At 51.2% G+C, this 18968-nt stretch overlaps 10 protein-coding genes across 10 annotated transcripts; 5 read left to right on the top strand and 5 right to left on the bottom strand.

Moving 5' to 3' along the window:
• Window positions 1-177: 177 nt before the first annotated feature.
• On the top strand, window positions 178-2451 carry EDD37DRAFT_64922 (uncharacterized protein). Its single transcript, XM_062818111.1, has 3 exons — window positions 178-505; window positions 558-756; window positions 807-2451. The coding sequence occupies exons 1-3, from the start codon at window positions 421-423 to the stop codon at window positions 2218-2220; spliced, it is 1698 nt and encodes a 565-aa protein (XP_062675577.1). The 5' UTR covers window positions 178-420; the 3' UTR covers window positions 2221-2451.
• EDD37DRAFT_617631 (dihydrofolate reductase) lies at window positions 2423-3478 on the bottom strand. The gene is made up of 4 exons (XM_062815749.1): window positions 3141-3478; window positions 3053-3089; window positions 2575-2986; window positions 2423-2515 (listed from the first exon to the last, which is right to left on the bottom strand). Exons 1-4 carry the CDS (start codon window positions 3157-3159, stop codon window positions 2465-2467), a joined length of 519 nt encoding a protein of 172 aa, XP_062675578.1. The 5' UTR covers window positions 3160-3478; the 3' UTR covers window positions 2423-2464.
• Window positions 3479-7079, top strand: EDD37DRAFT_617632 (uncharacterized protein). The gene has a single exon (XM_062815750.1). The coding sequence runs from the start codon at window positions 3620-3622 to the stop codon at window positions 6992-6994; it is 3375 nt and encodes a 1124-aa protein (XP_062675579.1). The 5' UTR covers window positions 3479-3619; the 3' UTR covers window positions 6995-7079.
• Window positions 7080-7228: 149 nt separating this feature from the next.
• EDD37DRAFT_604573 (uncharacterized protein) lies at window positions 7229-7970 on the bottom strand (the record flags this gene model as incomplete). Its single annotated transcript, XM_062814749.1, has 2 exons — window positions 7229-7847; window positions 7912-7970. The coding sequence occupies 2 exons, from the start codon at window positions 7968-7970 to the stop codon at window positions 7229-7231; spliced, it is 678 nt and encodes a 225-aa protein (XP_062675580.1).
• An 800-nt stretch (window positions 7971-8770) lies between these two features.
• Window positions 8771-10406, top strand: EDD37DRAFT_617637 (voltage-dependent anion channel). The gene is made up of 2 exons (XM_062815751.1): window positions 8771-9196; window positions 9256-10406. The coding sequence occupies exons 1-2, from the start codon at window positions 9062-9064 to the stop codon at window positions 10390-10392; spliced, it is 1272 nt and encodes a 423-aa protein (XP_062675581.1). The 5' UTR covers window positions 8771-9061; the 3' UTR covers window positions 10393-10406.
• EDD37DRAFT_617639 (uncharacterized protein) lies at window positions 10407-11626 on the bottom strand. Its single transcript, XM_062815752.1, has 2 exons — window positions 11304-11626; window positions 10407-11125 (listed from the first exon to the last, which is right to left on the bottom strand). The coding sequence occupies exons 1-2, from the start codon at window positions 11335-11337 to the stop codon at window positions 10554-10556; spliced, it is 606 nt and encodes a 201-aa protein (XP_062675582.1). The 5' UTR covers window positions 11338-11626; the 3' UTR covers window positions 10407-10553.
• A 453-nt stretch (window positions 11627-12079) lies between these two features.
• EDD37DRAFT_65265 (uncharacterized protein) lies at window positions 12080-12691 on the bottom strand. Its single transcript, XM_062818471.1, has 2 exons — window positions 12439-12691; window positions 12080-12391 (listed from the first exon to the last, which is right to left on the bottom strand). Exons 1-2 carry the CDS (start codon window positions 12617-12619, stop codon window positions 12237-12239), a joined length of 336 nt encoding a protein of 111 aa, XP_062675583.1. The 5' UTR covers window positions 12620-12691; the 3' UTR covers window positions 12080-12236.
• Window positions 12692-13728: 1037 nt separating this feature from the next.
• Window positions 13729-15604, top strand: EDD37DRAFT_558131 (crossover junction endonuclease MUS81; the record flags this gene model as incomplete). Its single annotated transcript, XM_062813742.1, has 2 exons — window positions 13729-13820; window positions 13867-15604. 2 exons carry the CDS (start codon window positions 13729-13731, stop codon window positions 15602-15604), a joined length of 1830 nt encoding a protein of 609 aa, XP_062675584.1.
• Window positions 15605-15968: 364 nt separating this feature from the next.
• Window positions 15969-17165, top strand: EDD37DRAFT_65330 (uncharacterized protein). Its single transcript, XM_062818547.1, has 2 exons — window positions 15969-16507; window positions 16601-17165. The coding sequence occupies exons 1-2, from the start codon at window positions 16332-16334 to the stop codon at window positions 17043-17045; spliced, it is 621 nt and encodes a 206-aa protein (XP_062675585.1). The 5' UTR covers window positions 15969-16331; the 3' UTR covers window positions 17046-17165.
• Window positions 17166-18922, bottom strand: EDD37DRAFT_65287 (chorismate synthase). Its single transcript, XM_062818492.1, has 2 exons — window positions 18217-18922; window positions 17166-18166 (listed from the first exon to the last, which is right to left on the bottom strand). The coding sequence occupies exons 1-2, from the start codon at window positions 18611-18613 to the stop codon at window positions 17286-17288; spliced, it is 1278 nt and encodes a 425-aa protein (XP_062675586.1). The 5' UTR covers window positions 18614-18922; the 3' UTR covers window positions 17166-17285.
• Window positions 18923-18968: the final 46 nt, after the last annotated feature.

Consider the following 18968-nt stretch of genomic DNA (forward strand, 5'->3'; position numbering starts at 1 on the left):
TAGAAATTTGGGTGTCTTTCCCCGCAAATCGCGTCAATGGTCATCGTCACGATGTCTTTTCTCTTTCGTCGGATTTGCCAACCGTCATCGTTGGAGATTGACTGGCCTGGAAACAGCTTGAAATCGAAATGCTGCTGCTGTGACACTGCTGGGGCGCACCGACCTGCTGCCTAGAACTACTATGTCGTAGCTTGCTCCTTTTTGCGCCACACCGTGCACATGATGAACAGCCCACCACTTGTTATCGCCTAAGTGAACTTGATGGTGAATACGCTCTGACGTCAAACTACCGGCACAAACACGCTGTCACTTGCTCCTTCCTTGACTTTTTGTTTCCTCCCTAATATTTCTTCTTTCCCAAACTCTTTCCTCTCCCCATTTTATCCTCATACGAAAAGCTTCAAGGAAACTATCATCACGATGAAGTTCTCCTTCTCCAAGTTCCTCGTTGTCGCGCTCGCCTCGACTGAGGTTGCTGTTGCTAGCAGTTGGTTTGGCAAAACAGGTATGCTCACTTCATCTTCACATGTGATTGACCAATGCTAACTAACTCTCAGCCTACAACAAATGGCATGAGACTGAGCTCGAACGATGGCTCTCAGACCACGATGTTCCCTATCCTACCCCTGCCGATAGAAAAGATCTTGAGAACCTCGTCAAGGCAAACTGGCAGTCGAAGGTGGCCGAACCAGTCGTTGCAAGTGGAGACAAAGCCTCCGACAGCTTTGGCAATGTCAAGGACTGGATCTTTGACACGTAGGTGTTTCCCCTCTGAGATGGTTGTCCATCCCCTAACCATTGAACAGATGGACAGACTCGTCTTTGAAGTCGTTCCTCGATCATCACGGTATTCCTGCACCTCAGCCACGTACCAGAGATAGCCTTTTGTCCTCTGTCCGTCAAAACTACGAAGCTGTGGCAAAGAAAACTGGCGAATACTACCACTACCCTGGTGACTGGCTCTATACTTCCTGGACCGAGTCTGATCTCAAAGAGTACCTCGACGAACGTGGCATTCCCGTCCCTCAACCCTCCACTCGTGACAAGCTTATTGCTCATGTTCGACGCAATGGTCGATTGGCTTCCCTCAAGAGTCAATCAGCAGCTTCTGCTGCCAGCGCCTCCTACTCGAGCGGTTCTTCGGTAGCAAGCAAATCTGCCGCCAGTGCGCAAGCAAGCCTCAGCGATGCTCTCTTCGACGCGTGGTCTGACAGCAAGCTGAAGGATTTCTTGGACACTCATGGAGTCCCTGTTCCACAAGGCAGCAAGAAGAACGAATTGGTCGCTCTCGCTCGCAAGCAGCGCTCCGCGCTTGAGAAGTCAGCCTCATCGGCTTCTGGGTCTCTGTCCTCGACCGCCTCTTCTGCATCTGGAGCTCTGTCCTCAGGAGCCTCTTCTGCATCTGGTTCCGCTGCTTCTGCGTTCGGTGCAGCCACATCCTCTGCTGGCAACCAGTTTGCTAAGGCTACCGATGATGCATCTCTCATGGTCGACCAAGCCTTCGAGAGCGCAATCGGTACCTGGTCCGAATCCCGCCTGAAGGCCTATCTCGATGCTCGTGGTGTTCCAGTTCCTCAAGGTGGCAAGAAGGATGAGCTCCTGGCCCAAGTAAGACTCAACAAGCACAAGGCGGCTACCGGCTGGTCTGCCTGGACCTTCGATACATGGACCGTCGACAACCTCCGGTCTTACCTGGAGTCGCATGGCACGAAAGCCAAGAAGTATGCCAACGCAAACCGTGACGAACTTGTCAAGCAAGTCCAAGACTCTTACGCTTCCGCATCCAAGTCCGGCGGTGTTAGCTATGCCTCTGTCACCAGCTACCTTGCCAAGCAGACTGATGCTGCAAAGGATACCACTTTCGACACCTGGTCTGACAGTGATCTCAAGGCTTACCTTGACAACTACGGTATTCCAAACTACCAAGGTTCCACCACCAACGAGCTTCGAGCCCAAGCTAAGAAGCAAGCCAACTACTTCCGATATGGCACCACCTCTCCTACAGGATCCATCTACGAGCGGATCAAGGGTGGTGTCCAATGGGTTCTCGGACAGATCCAGGGCTCAGGTGCCTCTGCTGTCGCGACTGCTGCCGCAAGTGGTAGCTCAGCTGCTAGCGTGGCGTCCAAGAGCGCTACCGACAGTGCCTACAGTGCCAGCTCGGCTGCCAGCGCTGCTTCCAAGAGTGCCTCCAAGAGCGCTGCTAAGGGTGAATTGTAAGGAATGGATATTTGGTCCGTAAAATTGATACCCTGAAATATGGTAGACGGTGAATGCGGCGGAACAGGCGGGGAGAGTCGGTTGATTAATCAACGATCATGACATGACACGGAGATGGGCTGGTAACGGCTTTACGGACTGTACCTCTAGAGCTTGATAGCTATGATAGCAATAACACAATGCGAAAAGTATGATTAGTGTATTTATCATTTTCTCCATCCTTTAATGATTACGTGTTGACTCGTCAATGGAAGTCAGTCTTCTTGAACGCCATCAGTTTGCCAACCACAAGATACTAATACAGTGTCAGCGTTACGATTCACATCTAGCCATTTTTGGATGTTAAGCACTTACCTTCTCATCAAATCTCTCGATCCATCCGTTCAGATTCTCGATCTGCTCCGGTGTCAAGTCCTCGCAAGTGTCCAATGGCCCATCGAGGTCTTTCGTCAGCATATCCTCGTCGAAACTCTGGCAAGCCAAGCCCCTTGTGGCGTCTCTACCAGCGAAGTTTTCGTATGGCCCACCAGGACCGTAGAAATTACGCCCGCTGCTTACGTCGTAGACCTTGCCTCTGACGGCCAGGTACACCGGTGCATTGTTTTGGCCGTTGGATTTGAGCAGAGTACGCGGCGTATAGGTCTGAAAGACGATCGGGGCAGGGCCTTTGGGAAGACTCGGAGGTTCTTTTGGTCGCATGCGGAAGTATACAAATGTAGCCAGGAGAGCGAAGAGGGTAATGTTCAGCGGAGTTGCGGCTGCGTAGCTTTGAGGGGAAGAGTCGTGTTAGCATTTCACAGAATCGAATGCATAGGGTCTGAGAGACACATACAACGACTCGCGCATTTTCTGGTTGTAGGCTTCGATTTCTGCGCATTGTGTAAGTCATTGTCAGCAGGCTGGTTTGGTTGAGCACGCACGTGGTGGTATGCCGTTCATTTTCACGGCTAAGCAGGATTGCCTTGAGCAATCGATGAATTGAGTTCGGAGAGGAAGGACTCTGAGGTCGGGTATCGCAGGACGATATGTAGAGATGATGATGGGGGAGCTGCTCTATGAGTACAATAATCTGAGGTGAGGTGAGGGGTTTACCCCATTGTTGGATTTCTGAGTGCTCGCACCGGCGACGGCGAGAATGGGCATTGACGGGCGAGGCTGGCACCAACGACCACCCACCGTACTGTGTTCCACCGTACCTAGATCCGACATTTGGGGCGCAATTTTGTGGTCTGTCGCGCGACTTGGAAAAAAAGTGTAGACATCATTGAACGTCTGGTCCACCATGTATATATGAGCCATCACGATTGACTTGGTATATTGTTGGCTCAGCCCGCCCTTCCACTTCAAATTGATTTTGTGGAGGTTATGCCGATGTGTTCTCGTCCGTGTTTCCCAGGTCATGCGCAGATGGGTTGAACATGCTCAGATCAGAGGATATCTGCACTGCCCCCAGCGCGCCTCCCGAGCATCCTCCATCAATCAGCAAAACCTCAATCCTGCGATCTCAGTTCGGCGACACAATGCCTCGAAGCTCGTCTCTCGATCGTTCTCGACAGCACAAATCTGGAAACAAGATGCGGCGCCGCCTGCATCGCAGGCTCCGTCCATCGACCTCCCGAAAGCACAGGAGTTTGCAAAAGCGGTAACACGAGATGAACATCCAAAGAATTCAAAGCCTACGGAAGAAGATCACGAGTACTGGGTAGCATTGCTAGAGAAATATTTGCCGAGGGATCTGAATCTTTCCTTCCGGGAGGGATCGCGCACCGTATTCGATCGTCAAAATGATGCACAGGAAGTGCTTGAGATTCTCCAAACAGCGCAACGCAGCAAAGGTCTGGATATCCTGACTTACATGGTATTAACCCAGCATCGGCACAAAGCGGTAATCTATCTTGCAAACAAGATACTGGAACCAGCACAAAATCGGGCCGACCAGTCTACTGCCCGGGAACCGCCTTCAAACATTCGCTGGCCGTCAGCTCCATTATCTGAGCTCTTGAAGGCGCCAATAGACCTTGCTCCCGAAGCCTACGTCCGGATCTCGTCTTCAGTAGCACTCGCAAGCGTTTATCACGGCAGAGAAGGTGCAAGTGGCAATGAAGCAGTCATGCATTTAATGTGGCCGATGCTGGCGAATCTCGTCATAGCTTCATTGCACCTCTCGGCGGAAAAGGCTAAGCAGGTCATGTACATGGTCCATCAGATCATCGCGCGAGTTCATCATGTCGGCCTGGTCCCAGCCTCTGTTTACACATATGCTACGCCACAAGCACCAACAACCATTCAATATCCGCCGATACTAAGTTTATTGTCGACAAGGATCCTGTCGACTCTTTCAGATACTGTTTGGCGTGCTTCGCAGGATGAGGAAATCTCTCGGTTGTTGAAGGAGGGCAAGACTCATAAAGACCTTCTCTCAGATGTTCCAGGTAGTCGCTTCCGCCTCAAAATACGGGAACTTGCACCAGCAGTATGGGTTGAGTTTATACTTTGGTGCTGTGTGGAGGGAGGACTTGCGTCCGCTGGAGCTCGCATCATCCAGGCTTTGCGTCGAGACTCCAACCACTTATGGTCTGCTATCCATTGGACGGTTGGTGGCCATGCTACAGAGAACGAGATCCATCAAATCGACTGGGAGCAGGTCAAGCCCAATTATGGAGGATCTACTGCAGGTCCAATCGAAGGCTACAGTCGAGACAAGTCATCAGTCGAGAAGCCTACCACAACCATAAGTGCTGAGGTTGTCCTTGCCCTTGTTGATTGCTTGATCAATAGCATAGATCAAGGTTGTGCGTATAGCGGACTGACCATCGCTGACGTCCAAGACAAAATCAGCGAGGTGGTGGCTTTTCTTGAACCGCATGGACTTGCTCCGGGCTATTTCGATTATCTGACTGTGCGCATTTTCCAAACCGAGAACTTTCGCCTGCAGACAAGCCCCGATGCATTGGCCAAATGGGCATCTGATGTGTCGGTCCTGCGCACCCTGGAACGTGCGAAAGCACTCCGTTTCGGAAAGCCAGGATTTTATGTCGACTACATATTGGAGCATTCTGCATTAGAGGCAGGCATCCTCCATCAGTCCCTACAACGTTACATCGAATCCAGTCTTACCACCAAAGCTGTGGGTACCCTCACGTTACTCCAAAAGCAGGTTGATGCAAGCAAACTCGAAGCTATTGGCGAGTTTCTGTCACTTCAAGTAGGACCGAAGGACGGCTTCTTCACTTCTAGACCTACACAGCGCCATACCGACTTCATCAATTCACATGGTCAACTCCCCGAGTACAAGCTTCCTCTGGTCATCAACATGGCGACGAAATCTAAGCTGTTCGGCTTGAGTGACTGGCTACTCTATTCTTCCGACATCGATGGCCCTGTAGTGCCGGTTGAGGTCCATGGGCGACCGTCTATCGCGATCGCGCTCAGTCATCATGCAGCTGCTAAGGACGACATCTTCCTCATGAAGTCGATCTTAGCCGGATCCGGAGAGTCGAGAAGGAAGCCAACAGTCAACCTTCTGAGAGCTCTTGCAAATGCTCAAATCCATTTTCGTGCATGGGATGATGTCCATTTTCTTCTTCAGAGATTGAAAAGGTCCGAGGCGGGCGGCTACAGTCCGGGCATCGTCGCCAACTTGGCATCCGCGATATTGCGGCTTGAAGCAGAAACAAAGCGACAGCGGCAGGAGCAATATGATCCGGACGATGCTGATCTCAAACAAGCCGAAAGGTTTCTCGGTCAGATTCTGAGCGGTCGCTATGATGCGCCAAAAGCAGACTTCAACGTCCTTCAGAAAAAGACTTTTAGACAACAAATTGGCTTTCTGCTGCGTTTCCTAGAAGACATTCCGGACAGCCGTGTACGAGACATTGCTGCTTCCTACATAAACAAGTTTCCTGTCAGCAACAGTCCGAACCTTGACTTGGATACATTTCATGCTATCTTTTCCGCAGTCGTCGAGGTCAAAGGTGCTCTAGAGGGCCGCCGCATGTGGGACATATTTTGCAAATTGCCCAGTCTATCAAACCCTACGACGCTCGGTGATGATGGCCTGTCGCAGCTTCCTCAACTCGGGGCCGAAGAACACAAACACGATCCCCGATCAAGTCGACGCATGCGCTCTACTACGTCTGGATCAGTCAGTAAACAAGCAGGTTCTCTCTCTGAAAACCTCGAGGATACACCAGAAGCGAGTGTGATGCAATCAGCAGAGTCTGGAGAAGTTCGACTGCCGAACGACTCAATTCGAATCCCGTCAATCGATTCCGATGTTCCTTCTCTCAGCAGTCGACTGTCGCAAGGTTCAGATATGTTGTCGTCACTTGCCGCCCATGTGGAAGATCCATCCTCAGACATTCCCTTTGATTCAATTGGTTATGATGACCCAGACCAAGACAATCTCACGGTGAATCCGATTGTAGTGCCTGACCTTCACACCTTGCAAATCCTGGTGAGAGGTGCGCTGGCCGACAAGCAATCCTCGAGAGCACTTTCAAACGACGCCGATGCTGAATTGGAAAACCTTCTCGCATGGGCCGCGAACATTGCTAGGACTTTCGACTTGTCCTCAGAAGATATCCAGAGAGAACTCAACATACCTGCAAATTTTCACGACGCTCTGGTGTTGCCGATGACCTTTCGAGCCAGGATGAGACGGAGCTATAAGCGTGCACATAAAGCAATGGACGTGTCCAGCTATTTCACTCGTGGAGTACTCGGTCCGAAGCAAGGCTATCTAAAAAGGATCGAGAACAAGGGGAAGCGATGAAGCGTATAGGGTGGTGTGGCCTTGCACAGAGACTATTACTGTCATATACATGTACACCATAATATTGCATAGCGATGGCGTAAGTTCTAGATTTCAATCATGCTGTTATTACGAGCACCGCATTTCGTATCCAGGAGTCCTTTGTGCTCAAATGGTAGTGTGCTCACGAGAAGCATGTCGTTCATGTTTTACTCTTCTAGCACAGCTGGAGAACAGTGAGGTTCCCCTGCCTCCTTACTTCCCCTTTGCTGTCTTGTCGACCGCCGACCACACCTGCACTTCTTTGGCCTCGTCGTCCTCCAGCCAGAACCAGCCCGTCTGCACGGCTTCCTCTAGGTCGGCACCGACAAACTCGCCAGGCGGGTACAGAACGACAGCGCCGCCTTCGACACGCTCCAGGCCGCCCTGAAAGTCACTCGACGGCCGAGAGAATAGTCCTATCACATTTTCTAGGCCTGCTTGTTGGACTGCCCTGCCAAACTCAGCAAGGAAGTCCGTGAATGCATTCAGGCTGGGATGCTCCTCGTTAGCTTTGAGCGTTGGGAGTGCAAACGCTTGGTGCTCGTAAGACATGTAGCTGATCCTGCCGTCAAGCCATTCCGGGTCCACTGCGAGCATACGCTTCCGAGTCTTGAGCGTTGGTAGCTGCGCGTCCTCATCGTCATAATCTGGCACGTCCCAGGGCATGCTGGCATCGCGGAAGGTCACTAGCTTCTGTGTTGGCTTGAGGTCGAAGGGACGGTAGATCAGCGTTATGCCGAAGGTTTTGTTCGTGCTGTGGGTGTACAGTAGTGGTTTGGCCACGGTATCAATAAAGTCATGGCCCGATTTGGATGTAAACTCTTCATGGGCACTGTTTACATCGATCGGATGTTAGATATGGTTCATCGTGAAGGTAGAAGGTCAGGGGGACGTACTCGTATAGGGGTCTGATAGACATGTATGTCTCGTGAGAGTACAAGGTATCCGCTACCATCGTGGCCGAGATGGGGGCGCCCACTCGTTGTACGGTTGAGAGCGAGCAGGGTGTTCGTGTCTTGATAATCAGCAAGGACATTTGTGAAGCCTGAAATGGGATTTCTTCGTTTGTGGACTGGCAAACAAACAGAGCCGAAGAGGGATGGACACATTCATTTACCTGTACGTATTGAATAGGTCACGACACGACAGTGGTACAGCACTTTGGTAATGTGTGAACAAATGGTTCCGGAACGGGTCAAGGGCTAGGTCCTCACCGACGTTGCAACACTTCCTTCATGGCTCTTTGCCCTCCCCCAGCTTCCTGGCTGATGTATCTCACCTGACGGCTCTGCTGGGCGTGGGTAGATGAAAAAAGCCTGGTGGTGATGATGGTGTGGTGAAAGAGGACGAGGCTGGATACCTCAGGGGCAGCGTGACAGAGGCCGTGCTCGACCAACTCAAGTTCGGGCAGGATATTTGCCGAGTCTTACGTGCCTTGGAGTAGTATATCGAGTTTGGCCAGACCTTCTTCACAACAAATTACAATATCAGTCAACAAATGCTACTAGATGTGGTTGTGGCCACTCTACATACTGTAAATGAAGAGCAAGACTCAGCTGGGAGCCATGCATGACGCAACAGTCCATGAAACCTCCCTTTGCGGGCCAACATCCCGGGCGTTGCACGATTTAGGCGCGCCCATTACACCTAGATTCGGCACAGAACTGTGTATTCCGGGGTCGCAATTCGCTGGGTCAAGGCAATTAAATGCACTCCACTCGAATGTCTGACGAATTCCTAAATTAAACCCTGTACCACACATGTTCCACCATCACATGTTTTGGACGACACTTGCAAAAACATATAACACCCAGACACACAGCCACTGATTTCTGTGACCAGCGTTGATATTGAGTCGTGCACAAGGATCTATCAGACAACGTCAGCACCCACTTCAACTACAATTATGGAGCGAATCTTTGAGGGACACGCGCCCTGAAATGTTTCTGAGATTCGATGGTCTGAGATAGCAAAAACCATCACCTTTCTTCTGTCTCTCGAGGTCGAATATTACCCCAATCTTGGGCACCTGTCGTTCATCAAATCATGAACGAACGCTTTCCCTCATCACGACAACAGGAACGGAGTAATATCGTGCACGATGCCAATGAGACCACAAACGAGGCCAAAGATGTGCCGGTACCTGAGCATGGCCTACACCGACTCAAGCATTTCACCTGGGTAAGGATACTTTCGTCCTGTTAAGACATAGCTACGAGGCTCTCTAACCCGAATGCCAGGCGTGGTTCACATGGCCTATGGCAACAGGCGGGCTGGCCTTACTCCTGTCACCAACAAATCAACCACACTCCTTTCCTGGACTTCAGACTATCGGCAAGGTCGTGTACATCATTGACCTATGCATCTTCACGCTCATTGTCTGCGCAATCACCTACCGCTTCACTAGGTGGCCAGGCACCCTGAAAGCCAGTCTCGTCCATCCTACCGAGTCACTCTTCTTCGCCACCTTCTTTCTGTCTCTGGCAAGCATAATTACCTGCATTGCGCACTACGGCATCCCAACCTCTGGATACTGGCTGATCGTTGTCTATCGGATCCTTTTCTGGATATACTTTGGCGCCTCTTTCCTAGTGGCCGTCTTCGCGTACATGATACTTTTCACCAACCCACGGCTGAAGATCCAGGATATGACACCAGCATGGGATTTGCCTATGTTCCCTTTCATGCTCTGCGGCACTATCGCCTCGGCGGGGATCGAGTATCAGCCCCGCGAATACGCTATGCCCATGCTCTTCGGCGGTCTGACCGCCCAGGGTCTCGGTATGCTGATTTCCATGGGAATGTACGCCAGCTATGTCCGAAGAATGATCATGTATGGCTTGCCGTCGTATGCATCTCGACCGAGTATGTTCATAGCAGTGGGACCTCCGAGTTTTACAGCCCTATCCATCATAGGTCTGTCCGAGCACTGGCCTACAGGGTATAATGATTTCGGCCCGGACGCAATCACGGTGCAGGTGGTCCAAATTCTCGCCATTATGGCCGCAGTCTTTATATGGTGTTTGTCGTTCTGGTTCTTGTGCATCGGCGTCATCAGTTGTCTGGCTGTGCACACAAAGATCAAGTTCCATCTGAATTGGTGGGCGTTTGTGTTTCCCAATGTCGGATTCACGTTGGCTGTTATCAATATTGGCAGGGCTCTCCATAGCCAGGGCGTACAGTGGGTGGGCTCGATCATGAGTATTTGTCTTGTGGCGCTGTACTTCTTTGTTCTGTTCCACCATGCTCGGGCGGTTTGGAGGAAGAAAATACTCTTTGAGGGCAGGGACGAGGATAATTACCATCCAGAGAAGGCGGGCAAGGCTGAGGCGAGAGGCGAGGATCCAGAGAACGATGCTTTAGCACATAGAAGCTGATGACGGCCTTCATTTCAGAAGGTCCAAGTTCCTAGATTTTGTCCATTACTAGTCCATTGATACATGCTTCTAGCCTTTCCTGGGTCCCAGCGTGTGCTAGGCCTGTTTTCCTATACCACCCATGCACATCCGTCATAAACAAAGAGATCCAGCGCCTATAACTACTTTTTCTGGCTCCTTGTTCGCGAACCGATGCCGTCACCAGCGCGAGGTGTCGGATTCTTCTTCGCTTTCGAAGAAGCACCCTCGGTCTTCTTGGGTCGACCAGCTTTCTTCTTTTCTGGCTTCTCTTCCTTCTTGTCCTCCTTCTTCTCCTCAGTCTTCTCGGTCTTCTTCTGCTTCTTAGCAGCAGGTTTAGCCTTTTCAGTCTTGCCGCCTGTCCGAACTGTTTTGCCCTCAGCGTTGTCTTCTAGACCCCCTTCTTTCTTCTCAGCCTCTTCTTTTTTCTCGTCGCCATCCTCGACCTCCTCGTGCTTTCTCTTCTCTCCAGTCTTCTTCTCCTCTTTATCCTCGTGAGTCTCACCGCTTGCGCCATTGGCCTTTTCTTCGATGTTGAGCTCCGATGCTTTCTTTACGACATCGTTGCCAGACCGCTCGATGTGCACGGCAGGGTTGCCTGGTTCCGCATTCTTCTTGATCTTGTTGCCGCGCTTGCTGGTGATGGCGATTTCGCCTTCAGTCTTCTTCTCTGCAACGGTGCCGCCTGGCGCGCCTCCACCCCAGTTCCATGAGACTGTGAAGAGACATGTCAGCGCATGAATGAAAAGAGCTTTAGCATAAAGTTGTGGACGCTCAAAAAGTGAGTATTAAGGGCGCAAAGGCTCCTCAGCACGACAGCAGCCTGCTGATGAGCAATGCAGCTTTCTGGTGCTGTGCTTTTCAGCTGGTGTTGCGTATAGCAGTCTACGTACCTTTGTCTCCTTTCTCGGGTTCTTCGCCAGGCATAATGACGTCAGGGAGAGAGGCCGATGCAATATAAATACAACGGAAGGATAGTTGAGTCAATGTAAATGCAAATAATGAGTCGCGAAAGCTTTGCGACCAGTTTGCAAAGTTGTAGAGGGTCGGAAATGAGCTGTCAGGTGAATAAAGGTGAGAAGAAGAGGTCAAGAGGGTGCGACTGTACCTTGGTCAGCCCGGGGTCATAGTAGGTAGGACACTCAACCGCGATGCACACGCCATTTTGCGCCCGCGGCCAGGGGTTGGTTGCTGTGAGCACTGAGGTGGCACGGCTGGCTGGCGGATGTGTCCCTGGTGCCGGCCCCCAAGCCTCCCCCATAATGTCTGAGAATCCACCCTGTAAGCCACCAGGAGTGAACATTGAAGCTTAAAGTCGTCGTTCAGGAGTACCAAGTGCCATCGAAACTGTATTTCCCAAGATCGCGGTGATCGTACTCCGTACCATTTGCAGCAGCTAGCTTTCGTGAATGACGACGCTCTAAAGACCTCAGCTTACATACCTCTGTCAACCCTCGGATGGATCTATTTTCCTGTTGCCATGCTGTGCCCCGGACTTGCTGCAGATTGAGTATTGATCGTACAACCTCGACCAGAAACGTGTATTCCCTAAATACCGGTTCAAGACGATAAACAATCCACGCGCATATAGTAGCGACGGATATGTGATTGGATCGCGATATACTCACGTAGTGGGCAATGCTTCACGATAAGGCAATCACGATCAAGCTATCACTCGTCACTTGATAGGGCTGAAGAACGACATCGATCATTTCATAAAATCCATTGAGGGTACAATCTTTACCACAGCATAGTAACATTATGTACTCCTTCACTTCTAGTAATACAAGCTTCCCACTTCACGCGGCGTATAAATGTTGTAGAAGTTACGCAGGGCCGCCAGAGACGGCACTAGTACCATCCTCCGGACCTGGCAAACCTTCCTCGTCACCAGGCTCTCGGTATGCACCTGGCTTGGTGGCACCACGAGTGCGTTGATCGATAATGTTGCTCTTGTCAATGGCTTCAGCGTCATCACGTGCTGAAAAGGTTAGTCTGGTACACAAGATGGTGGTAGGTAACACCTACCTAGTGTGGCATCGGAGTCAGCCGTGTTGGGATCGATGGGATCTTCCACGGGAGTCTCGTCACTCTGAACAGGAATGTGACCTTGACCGGTTCGAGACTTGTAGTCATTCTGGATGGTGTCGGCACCACTAACTCCCTCAATGCTGTCGGAGCCGGGCTGGTACTCGTCGTTGGCAGACATGTTGACTAGTGATAACAATGGTTATATTGTGGTGGGTATAGGTGGTATTTGCAAGATTGATGCAGGAATGAAAAGTGTTTGTCAGGGGAGATGTTTTCCCAGGTTTATATAACATGATATCCCACCTGTACATTCCACCAGCAGAAGGACCTTACCAGAGCACGTCTGAGATGGACGTTGTGTCGTCATGAACAGACGAATCCGTCAGTTACAATCCAAGCAAACTTACACTTTCATGGGCACGCCTTGAGGTCATCCATGACAATAAGGATGTTGTGACGAAATGGAGACAAGGGGTTTCACGCAAAGCTCGAAGGTGCTGGTGGAGGGCCTCACCTGTGCAAGCGTTAGGATGATCCACCTGACTTCACGAATGCCGTTTTCTGAGAGTTCTTCTCCAGGTGGCAGCTGGGAACGTCAGGCATTGTCCGATGGGAAACGACGAAGGGGTTCAGGAACAAGGCTGGAAAGCTGTGCGAGGATTCGCGGGATGAGGTTGATATCAAATCTAAGACGTCAGCATCCAGCCATAACTTCCGATATTGCGATCGATTACTCCACAAGGTGGATTAAGATCTTGCATCCGATGTGTACTCATGCAAGCACTTCAGATACCCGAGAAATCGAGATCTGATACTTAATCTCCAGGCACACGTTCGACGGAGGAACAAACCGAACCAGTTTGATCCGGTTCCGCGTCGATGGCTCATCCTTTGTCTGATCTTGGTGGAGTCTTCTGATTCAAACGTAGCAACATCTAGCGTGACAAGCATGACATCAATGGTCTGAGTAGCTGAATGGGACAGTCTGAAAGTGGAGTCATCATTCTCGTATCCATCAATGTGTGTTGATAGACAACATGAACGCGATGCAGGCTACGAAGTCATAGAGCAAGGGAATGCCAAGCCTGAGTCACATCCCGTGATCACGCGCCTTCCTGCGACGCCTGTTCACGTGCCTGCCTGACTCTCGACGCGGGCCTGCACAGCAAGAAGGAGGCAACCAGTGATGGTCGACGGGACGACATGAGGTAGATATCGTCCTACGCGACAGCGATGTGAAGCCTCGAAACGAATTTTGGGCTCTCGAGAGCCCGGCCTTTATCGACAATGGCCGAGGCCTGCGCCAATCCCCTTCTTGCGAAGTGGTTGAAGGAGTGGATGGATGAGGCCAAAGAGCGCAATAGTAAAGGTCACATTGTGTAAGACACAGGCATTGGAAGGTTGGCAGGGTACTGATGGTCGTAGGTACAAAAAAGCTTACCAGTCCATGATAGCATGCCCTATGCGCTTCAATCACCCTTCGGAGGCTCAGCAACTCAATGGGCTTGGTCCGAAATTGTGCGACCGCCTCGCGGACAAGCTCAAAGCATTTTGCGAAGCCAATGGGCTACCTATGCCTGTGAAAGGCAAAAAGAGAAGAGGGCCAGGAGATGCGGAAGAGTCTACACTGGCTGAAGCCGAGCCAGAGTCACCAAAGCGAAAGCAGCGCAAGACACAACCATATGTCCCGAAACTAAGGTCTGGAGCCTATGCTCTGATCATGGCTCTGGGTGGTTTGGATCAGGAAAGCAACCAAGCAATATCAAAGGACGACCTTATGGCGAAGGCGCAGCCTCATTCCGACGCGTCTTTTTATGCACCAAGTGATCCTACCAAGTTCTATACTGCTTGGCAATCCATGAAAACCCTCGAAGGCAAAGAGCTGGTATGCACGAAGGGCAACCCTGTCAAAAAATACTACCTGTCTGATGAGGGATGGGAAGTGTTTCTACGTATGAAAGCCACATTGGAAGGCCGCACTGTCCCTTCGCCCCAAGCCAAACGCAAAAAGAACGCACCAACTCCCGATCCTAGTCCACTGAGGAGAGCCTCGCCAGAGCCGCAACTCAGTGTGAGACGTACTACGCAGGCTGACCAGTCGCCTCCAAAACGCCAGGTAGGGACGGCAGCGACCAACAATTCCAGTATCGTTGATCTGTTGTCCAGCCCCGAACCAGACATACGTATCGAAGCGCGCAAGTTCGGAGCGGCAGGACCAAATGCCGCTGGACCTGCGTCTGATGACACCATTATCTTGCCTGCAGGCAGTTTCGAGGTAAGAATGCTTTTGGACACACGCGAAATCCGGACCACTACCGACCGCGAATACATTTCTGGCGAATTGAAGAAGCTTGGGGTTGATCCCGAACTACGCTCACTCCCTCTAGGAGACGTCCTCTGGATTGCTGAAGTCAATTCAGCATATGCTGATGTCCTTCAGTCTGCACATCTTGGAGATGACCAGGCAGGGAAGATCTGGATCGTACTGGAGCATGTTCTAGAGCGGAAGCGTTTGGATGATTTGATCGGCAGCATCAAGGACGGGCGCTTCCGTGAGCAAAAGTTCCGTCTACACAAGTCAGGCATCAAGCATGTCGTGTACGTCGTCGAAGAATACTCTCTTTCGGCGGAGAAAAGCGAAAAGTATGGCGATGCGGTGGAGAGTGCCATTGCGAGCATGCAGGTCGTCGACAACGTCTTCGTCAAGCAAACAACCAAACTGGATGACACCATTCGATATCTGGCTCGGATGACCAAGACATTGAAGACACTCTATGAAAAGAAAGATATCCACGTCATACCTTCGCGAAACTTCGAAGTTGACGCGGCTTCGATATTACTTGAGCGGTTGAGAAGGTTATCTCCTGGAATAGTTTTTGGAATAACTTTCTCCCTGTTTGGCGCGATGTGTGACAAATCCGACAGCATGACGTTAAGGGATGTTTACCTCAAGATGTTGATGTGCACGAGAGGTGTGACTGGGGACAAAGCCATAGAAATCCAGAAGATCTGGCCAACGCCGCGAGCATTGGCAGAGGCTTTTGAGATGCGGAAAGGAGGTCCAGACAGAGACAACATGATAAGTGATCGTCTTGGAAATGCCATTCCACGCAAAAAGGTGGCCAAAGCACTCAGCGCGAAGATCGCTGAGATCTGGGGTTAGCAACCTTTCACGGAATCAGTCTGGTCTGGTCTCTCAACAGGCTGCAAGTGCGCGTATCGATGTCGAGAATATCGAGCGGGTGCGATATATTAATATGGAAGTCATGATCACTTATGACATCGTACAGTGATTGAGAGCATATATATGGCTCCAGCTTTCGCAGCCCCGGGTCGCGCCGATGAGAGAGGCTGTGATATCGGCAACTCGGCATGCATTGTCTGCGTCTCCCACGTATTTATTTACGCAATATGCCCTGTGTGGCATCATGACGGCGAATCAGAATAGCGTACAATAAACGATCAGAGGCCAGCTTTTGCAACAAAGTGTTGATTAGGCGTCCCGAAACCTGTCTCTTGACCCCACAATACTCCCCCCGGGGCAATTGATCAACGGCCAGCCATGTAACCCAAGAACTTTTGATCTGGTGACAGAATTGAGGGGTTTGGGGAGTCTGTGATCTCTCAAGGTGTTTCTGTCTTTATTCTTTTGATACTCGTACTCTTTGCCATGCTGTTTTACGGTTGATACTGGTTGCAGCCATAATCTATAGCACTCTTCAGACTCCAGAGCGACTATAAGTACAGATCATGCGCACAAGACGAAGGAATTCGAGGACTTGAGATCGCGCCTTTACTACCTACAAAAGTACTTCCGAAGGTTTCTTATCTCGTGCTCGCCCTCGACAGCCACCGATACAAAAAAGTTCCCATATTCGGCTTTGTCCAAGATGCTCGGTATCGAGGGCCTCAAAGACGCCTCCTTTGAAGGCGACACCCGCTGGTCTCGAACAGCGAGATGGACTGCCTATGCGCCCTGGTTCGTCTTGGCGATTGGCATCCTCAGCATGATTGAGATCGCTTTGGGGGCGACTTGGATCGCGAGTCTCAAGACAGATTTAAATTTGTATGTCCAAATCCCCTCACGGTGTTAGGTTTTGCAAGGCGTTGTGATCGTCGTACGGGGGTTTTGAAAGACAGTCGCTGACGCTCATGCAAGCGCACAAGTCATCCAACCGCTCATCGTGCCTGGGCTATCTTTCTTCAACGCCATTCCTAGTCTGCACCTGCACGTCCTGGCGCGAGTCAATTCTCCTACGCTCGCCCTATGGTTCTCCGCGATACTAAGCGTGGTCATGTTCGTCAGCGCAATCTTCTTTTTGGGAAGTTGTGTGGGGAACGACAACTCGTACGGTAGCCTGGCGAGGAACGAGTGTCCTTCGGGAACCGGTGGGTATGCGGGTGTTTGGGGGGCGATGGTCGCATTGCAGCTTGTTAGTGCCGTGCTGTATGGGCTGGTAGCGGCGATGGCATGGAGAGTCAGGCGCGCTTTACGAGCCAAGGACGAGAGAATCGCCCTGGGCGTGGAGATGGTGAGTCAAGAGGAGAAAGAACGGAGGGAGAGCGAGGCTAGGGAACGATGGAGATATCTTCAAGCTGGGTAAGTCCACTCCAGACTGTGCGAATGGACGTAAGTTGGGAAGGTGCACGACGGGGATTGGCTATATTGGAGCAATTCATGAAGAGCATAGCGAACGGCGACGGAACAAATTTCGCTGGTACACATACATGATATCATTTGACGACCGCCTGTCTCAACGCCTTGTGGATATGTGGTGTGGTGCGAAACCCAGCCTAAGCAGTACGACGGAACTTTTCTATATTACAGAGTCCACCACATGGAATCAGCTTGTCCCGTTACTCGCCCCGTTTAGATGCTCGGCCACCGTGGCTGGATCCGCCTCTGTGCCTGTCTCATTAGCCGGCAGAGTGGCGTGTAGAGGCGGCAGGAGATTTCTAGTGCTCTCTCGAGCAGTCTGCGCCATGAGGTTGTCGATTATTACGAGGGCCGACATTGCTTCAACGATGGGCACAGCTCTGGGCACAACACATGGGTCGTGACGGCCCTTGGCCTCCAGGGTCCCTTCCTCCCCTTCGAACGTGGCCGTTTGTTGAGCCTGGCCGATGGTCGCTGGAGGCTTAAAGGCCACCCTGAAGTAAATGGGTTGTCCGTTCGAGATACCACCTTGAATCCCTCCCGAGTTATTGGTCTTCGTCTTCAATTTGCGCTTGGTCCCCTTCTCCCCTACAACACCGTCCTCGGCGATAATGAATGGGTCGTTATGTATTGAACCTGGAACCTCACACCCACCGAAACCAGACCCAATCTCGAAACCTTTAGTAGCTGGTATGCTCAACATGGCATGTGCAAGATCTGCCTCTAGCTTGTCGAAGCAGGGTTCTCCGAGTCCAATGGGACAATTCCGGATCACGCAAGTGACTGTTCCTCCGATGCTGTCGCTCGCGTCACGGAACCTCTCAATCACCTTGGTCATGCGCTGAGTGGCGCTCGCCTCTGGACATCGCACAGGCACAAAGTAGTCGACGTCTTCTCTCGTGATTTTTGAGATGAGGGACAAGAACTCTGGTTGTGTAGAAGGAGTTGGGTGAGCTTGTGTTGGTGGAAAGAGATGTTCTGAGCCAACGGAAGACACGAATGCGACAATCTCGACGCCGTGTGCTTGTGAGAGATACTTCTCAGCGATTGCACCTGCTGCTACCCGTCCTGTTGACATTGGTCAATATGTGAACGTAAAGCTTCTGTGAGGCACTCACCAATGGTTTCTCGAGCACTGCTTCTTCCTCCGCCACTGCTTGCCTTGACGCCGTACTTTTCAAGGTAGGTGAAGTCTGCGTGACTGGGTCTCGGATAGAGATCCATCGTCTTATTGCCGTAGTCCTTCGGTCTCTGATCTTCGTTTCGCACTACAAGGCCAATTGGGGTTCCTAGCGTCACACCAAACTCCGTACCCGACTGAATTTCGACTCGGTCTTTCTCGTTTCTCGGTGTTGTGAGAGCGGACTGACCAGGTCTGCGACGAGTCATTTGTGGTTGGATATCATCCTCTGTGAGTTGCATCCCAGGCGGACATCCGTCGACAATGCATCCTACTGAGCGACAGTGCGACTCGCCGTAGGTTGTCACCCGGAAGTAACTGCCGAACGTCGACATGGTGATATATATCTCACCTCTTCCCCAAATTTTCAATTGGGTTGGGAGTACGACAAAAACAGAAAGGAATGCTTCATAGGAAGACTGGTTATGTAAAGTTTTCTGAAGCAGGTGAGTCAATGGACGTCACCGACAAATCCGATTGCGGCATCTGAAGCGAGGCTGTGCCAAGACCACCGCCGGTAGAAATGCAGTAGTCTGACGGCAGATGTACGCCGTTCCAACAAGCATTACTCAAAGCTGAAGTATGAGAAGGCATACGGGTGGAAGCCTCAATGATGAGGAGATGGACGCCCACCATTCCGTCTGTACCTCACACATACGCATCTAGCTAAAACACGCATATTGCTAAATC

The sequence above is a fragment of the Exophiala viscosa genome (assembly GCF_022695815.1).
Source record: "Exophiala viscosa unplaced genomic scaffold EDD37scaffold_1, whole genome shotgun sequence".
Taxonomy (NCBI): Eukaryota; Fungi; Ascomycota; class Eurotiomycetes; order Chaetothyriales; family Herpotrichiellaceae; genus Exophiala; species Exophiala viscosa.

What these genes read in the sequence shown, in the direction of transcription:
- EDD37DRAFT_65330 (XM_062818547.1), top strand. Translation starts at nt 16,332, where the DNA reads ATGCTCGGTATCGAGGGCCTCAAAGACGCCTCCTTTGAAGGCGACACC. An exon ending in CTCAAGACAGATTTAAATTT is followed by an intron (nt 16,508 to 16,600) that starts GTATGTCCAAAT and finishes CGCTCATGCAAG; the next exon opens with CGCACAAGTCATCCAACCGC.
- EDD37DRAFT_65287 (XM_062818492.1), bottom strand. Translation starts at nt 18,613, where the DNA reads ATGTCGACGTTCGGCAGTTACTTCCGGGTGACAACCTACGGCGAGTCG. An exon ending in CAGTGCTCGAGAAACCATTG is followed by an intron (nt 18,167 to 18,216) that starts GTGAGTGCCTCA and finishes CAATGTCAACAG; the next exon opens with GACGGGTAGCAGCAGGTGCA.
- EDD37DRAFT_617632 (XM_062815750.1), top strand. Translation starts at nt 3,620, where the DNA reads ATGCGCAGATGGGTTGAACATGCTCAGATCAGAGGATATCTGCACTGC.
- EDD37DRAFT_65265 (XM_062818471.1), bottom strand. Translation starts at nt 12,619, where the DNA reads ATGTCTGCCAACGACGAGTACCAGCCCGGCTCCGACAGCATTGAGGGA. An exon ending in TGACTCCGATGCCACACTAG is followed by an intron (nt 12,392 to 12,438) that starts GTAGGTGTTACC and finishes TAACCTTTTCAG; the next exon opens with CACGTGATGACGCTGAAGCC.
- EDD37DRAFT_617639 (XM_062815752.1), bottom strand. Translation starts at nt 11,337, where the DNA reads ATGCCTGGCGAAGAACCCGAGAAAGGAGACAAAG. An exon ending in ACCCGAGAAAGGAGACAAAG is followed by an intron (nt 11,126 to 11,303) that starts GTACGTAGACTG and finishes GTCTCTTCACAG; the next exon opens with TCTCATGGAACTGGGGTGGA.
- EDD37DRAFT_617631 (XM_062815749.1), bottom strand. An exon ending in CAGAAAATGCGCGAGTCGTT is followed by an intron (nt 2,987 to 3,052) that starts GTATGTGTCTCT and finishes TTCCCCTCAAAG; the next exon opens with CTACGCAGCCGCAACTCCGC. An exon ending in TCGAGAGATTTGATGAGAAG is followed by an intron (nt 2,516 to 2,574) that starts GTAAGTGCTTAA and finishes ACACTGTATTAG; the next exon opens with TATCTTGTGGTTGGCAAACT.
- EDD37DRAFT_617637 (XM_062815751.1), top strand. Translation starts at nt 9,062, where the DNA reads ATGAACGAACGCTTTCCCTCATCACGACAACAGGAACGGAGTAATATC. An exon ending in GACTCAAGCATTTCACCTGG is followed by an intron (nt 9,197 to 9,255) that starts GTAAGGATACTT and finishes CCCGAATGCCAG; the next exon opens with GCGTGGTTCACATGGCCTAT.
- EDD37DRAFT_64922 (XM_062818111.1), top strand. Translation starts at nt 421, where the DNA reads ATGAAGTTCTCCTTCTCCAAGTTCCTCGTTGTCGCGCTCGCCTCGACT. An exon ending in CAGTTGGTTTGGCAAAACAG is followed by an intron (nt 506 to 557) that starts GTATGCTCACTT and finishes ACTAACTCTCAG; the next exon opens with CCTACAACAAATGGCATGAG. An exon ending in AAGGACTGGATCTTTGACAC is followed by an intron (nt 757 to 806) that starts GTAGGTGTTTCC and finishes ACCATTGAACAG; the next exon opens with ATGGACAGACTCGTCTTTGA.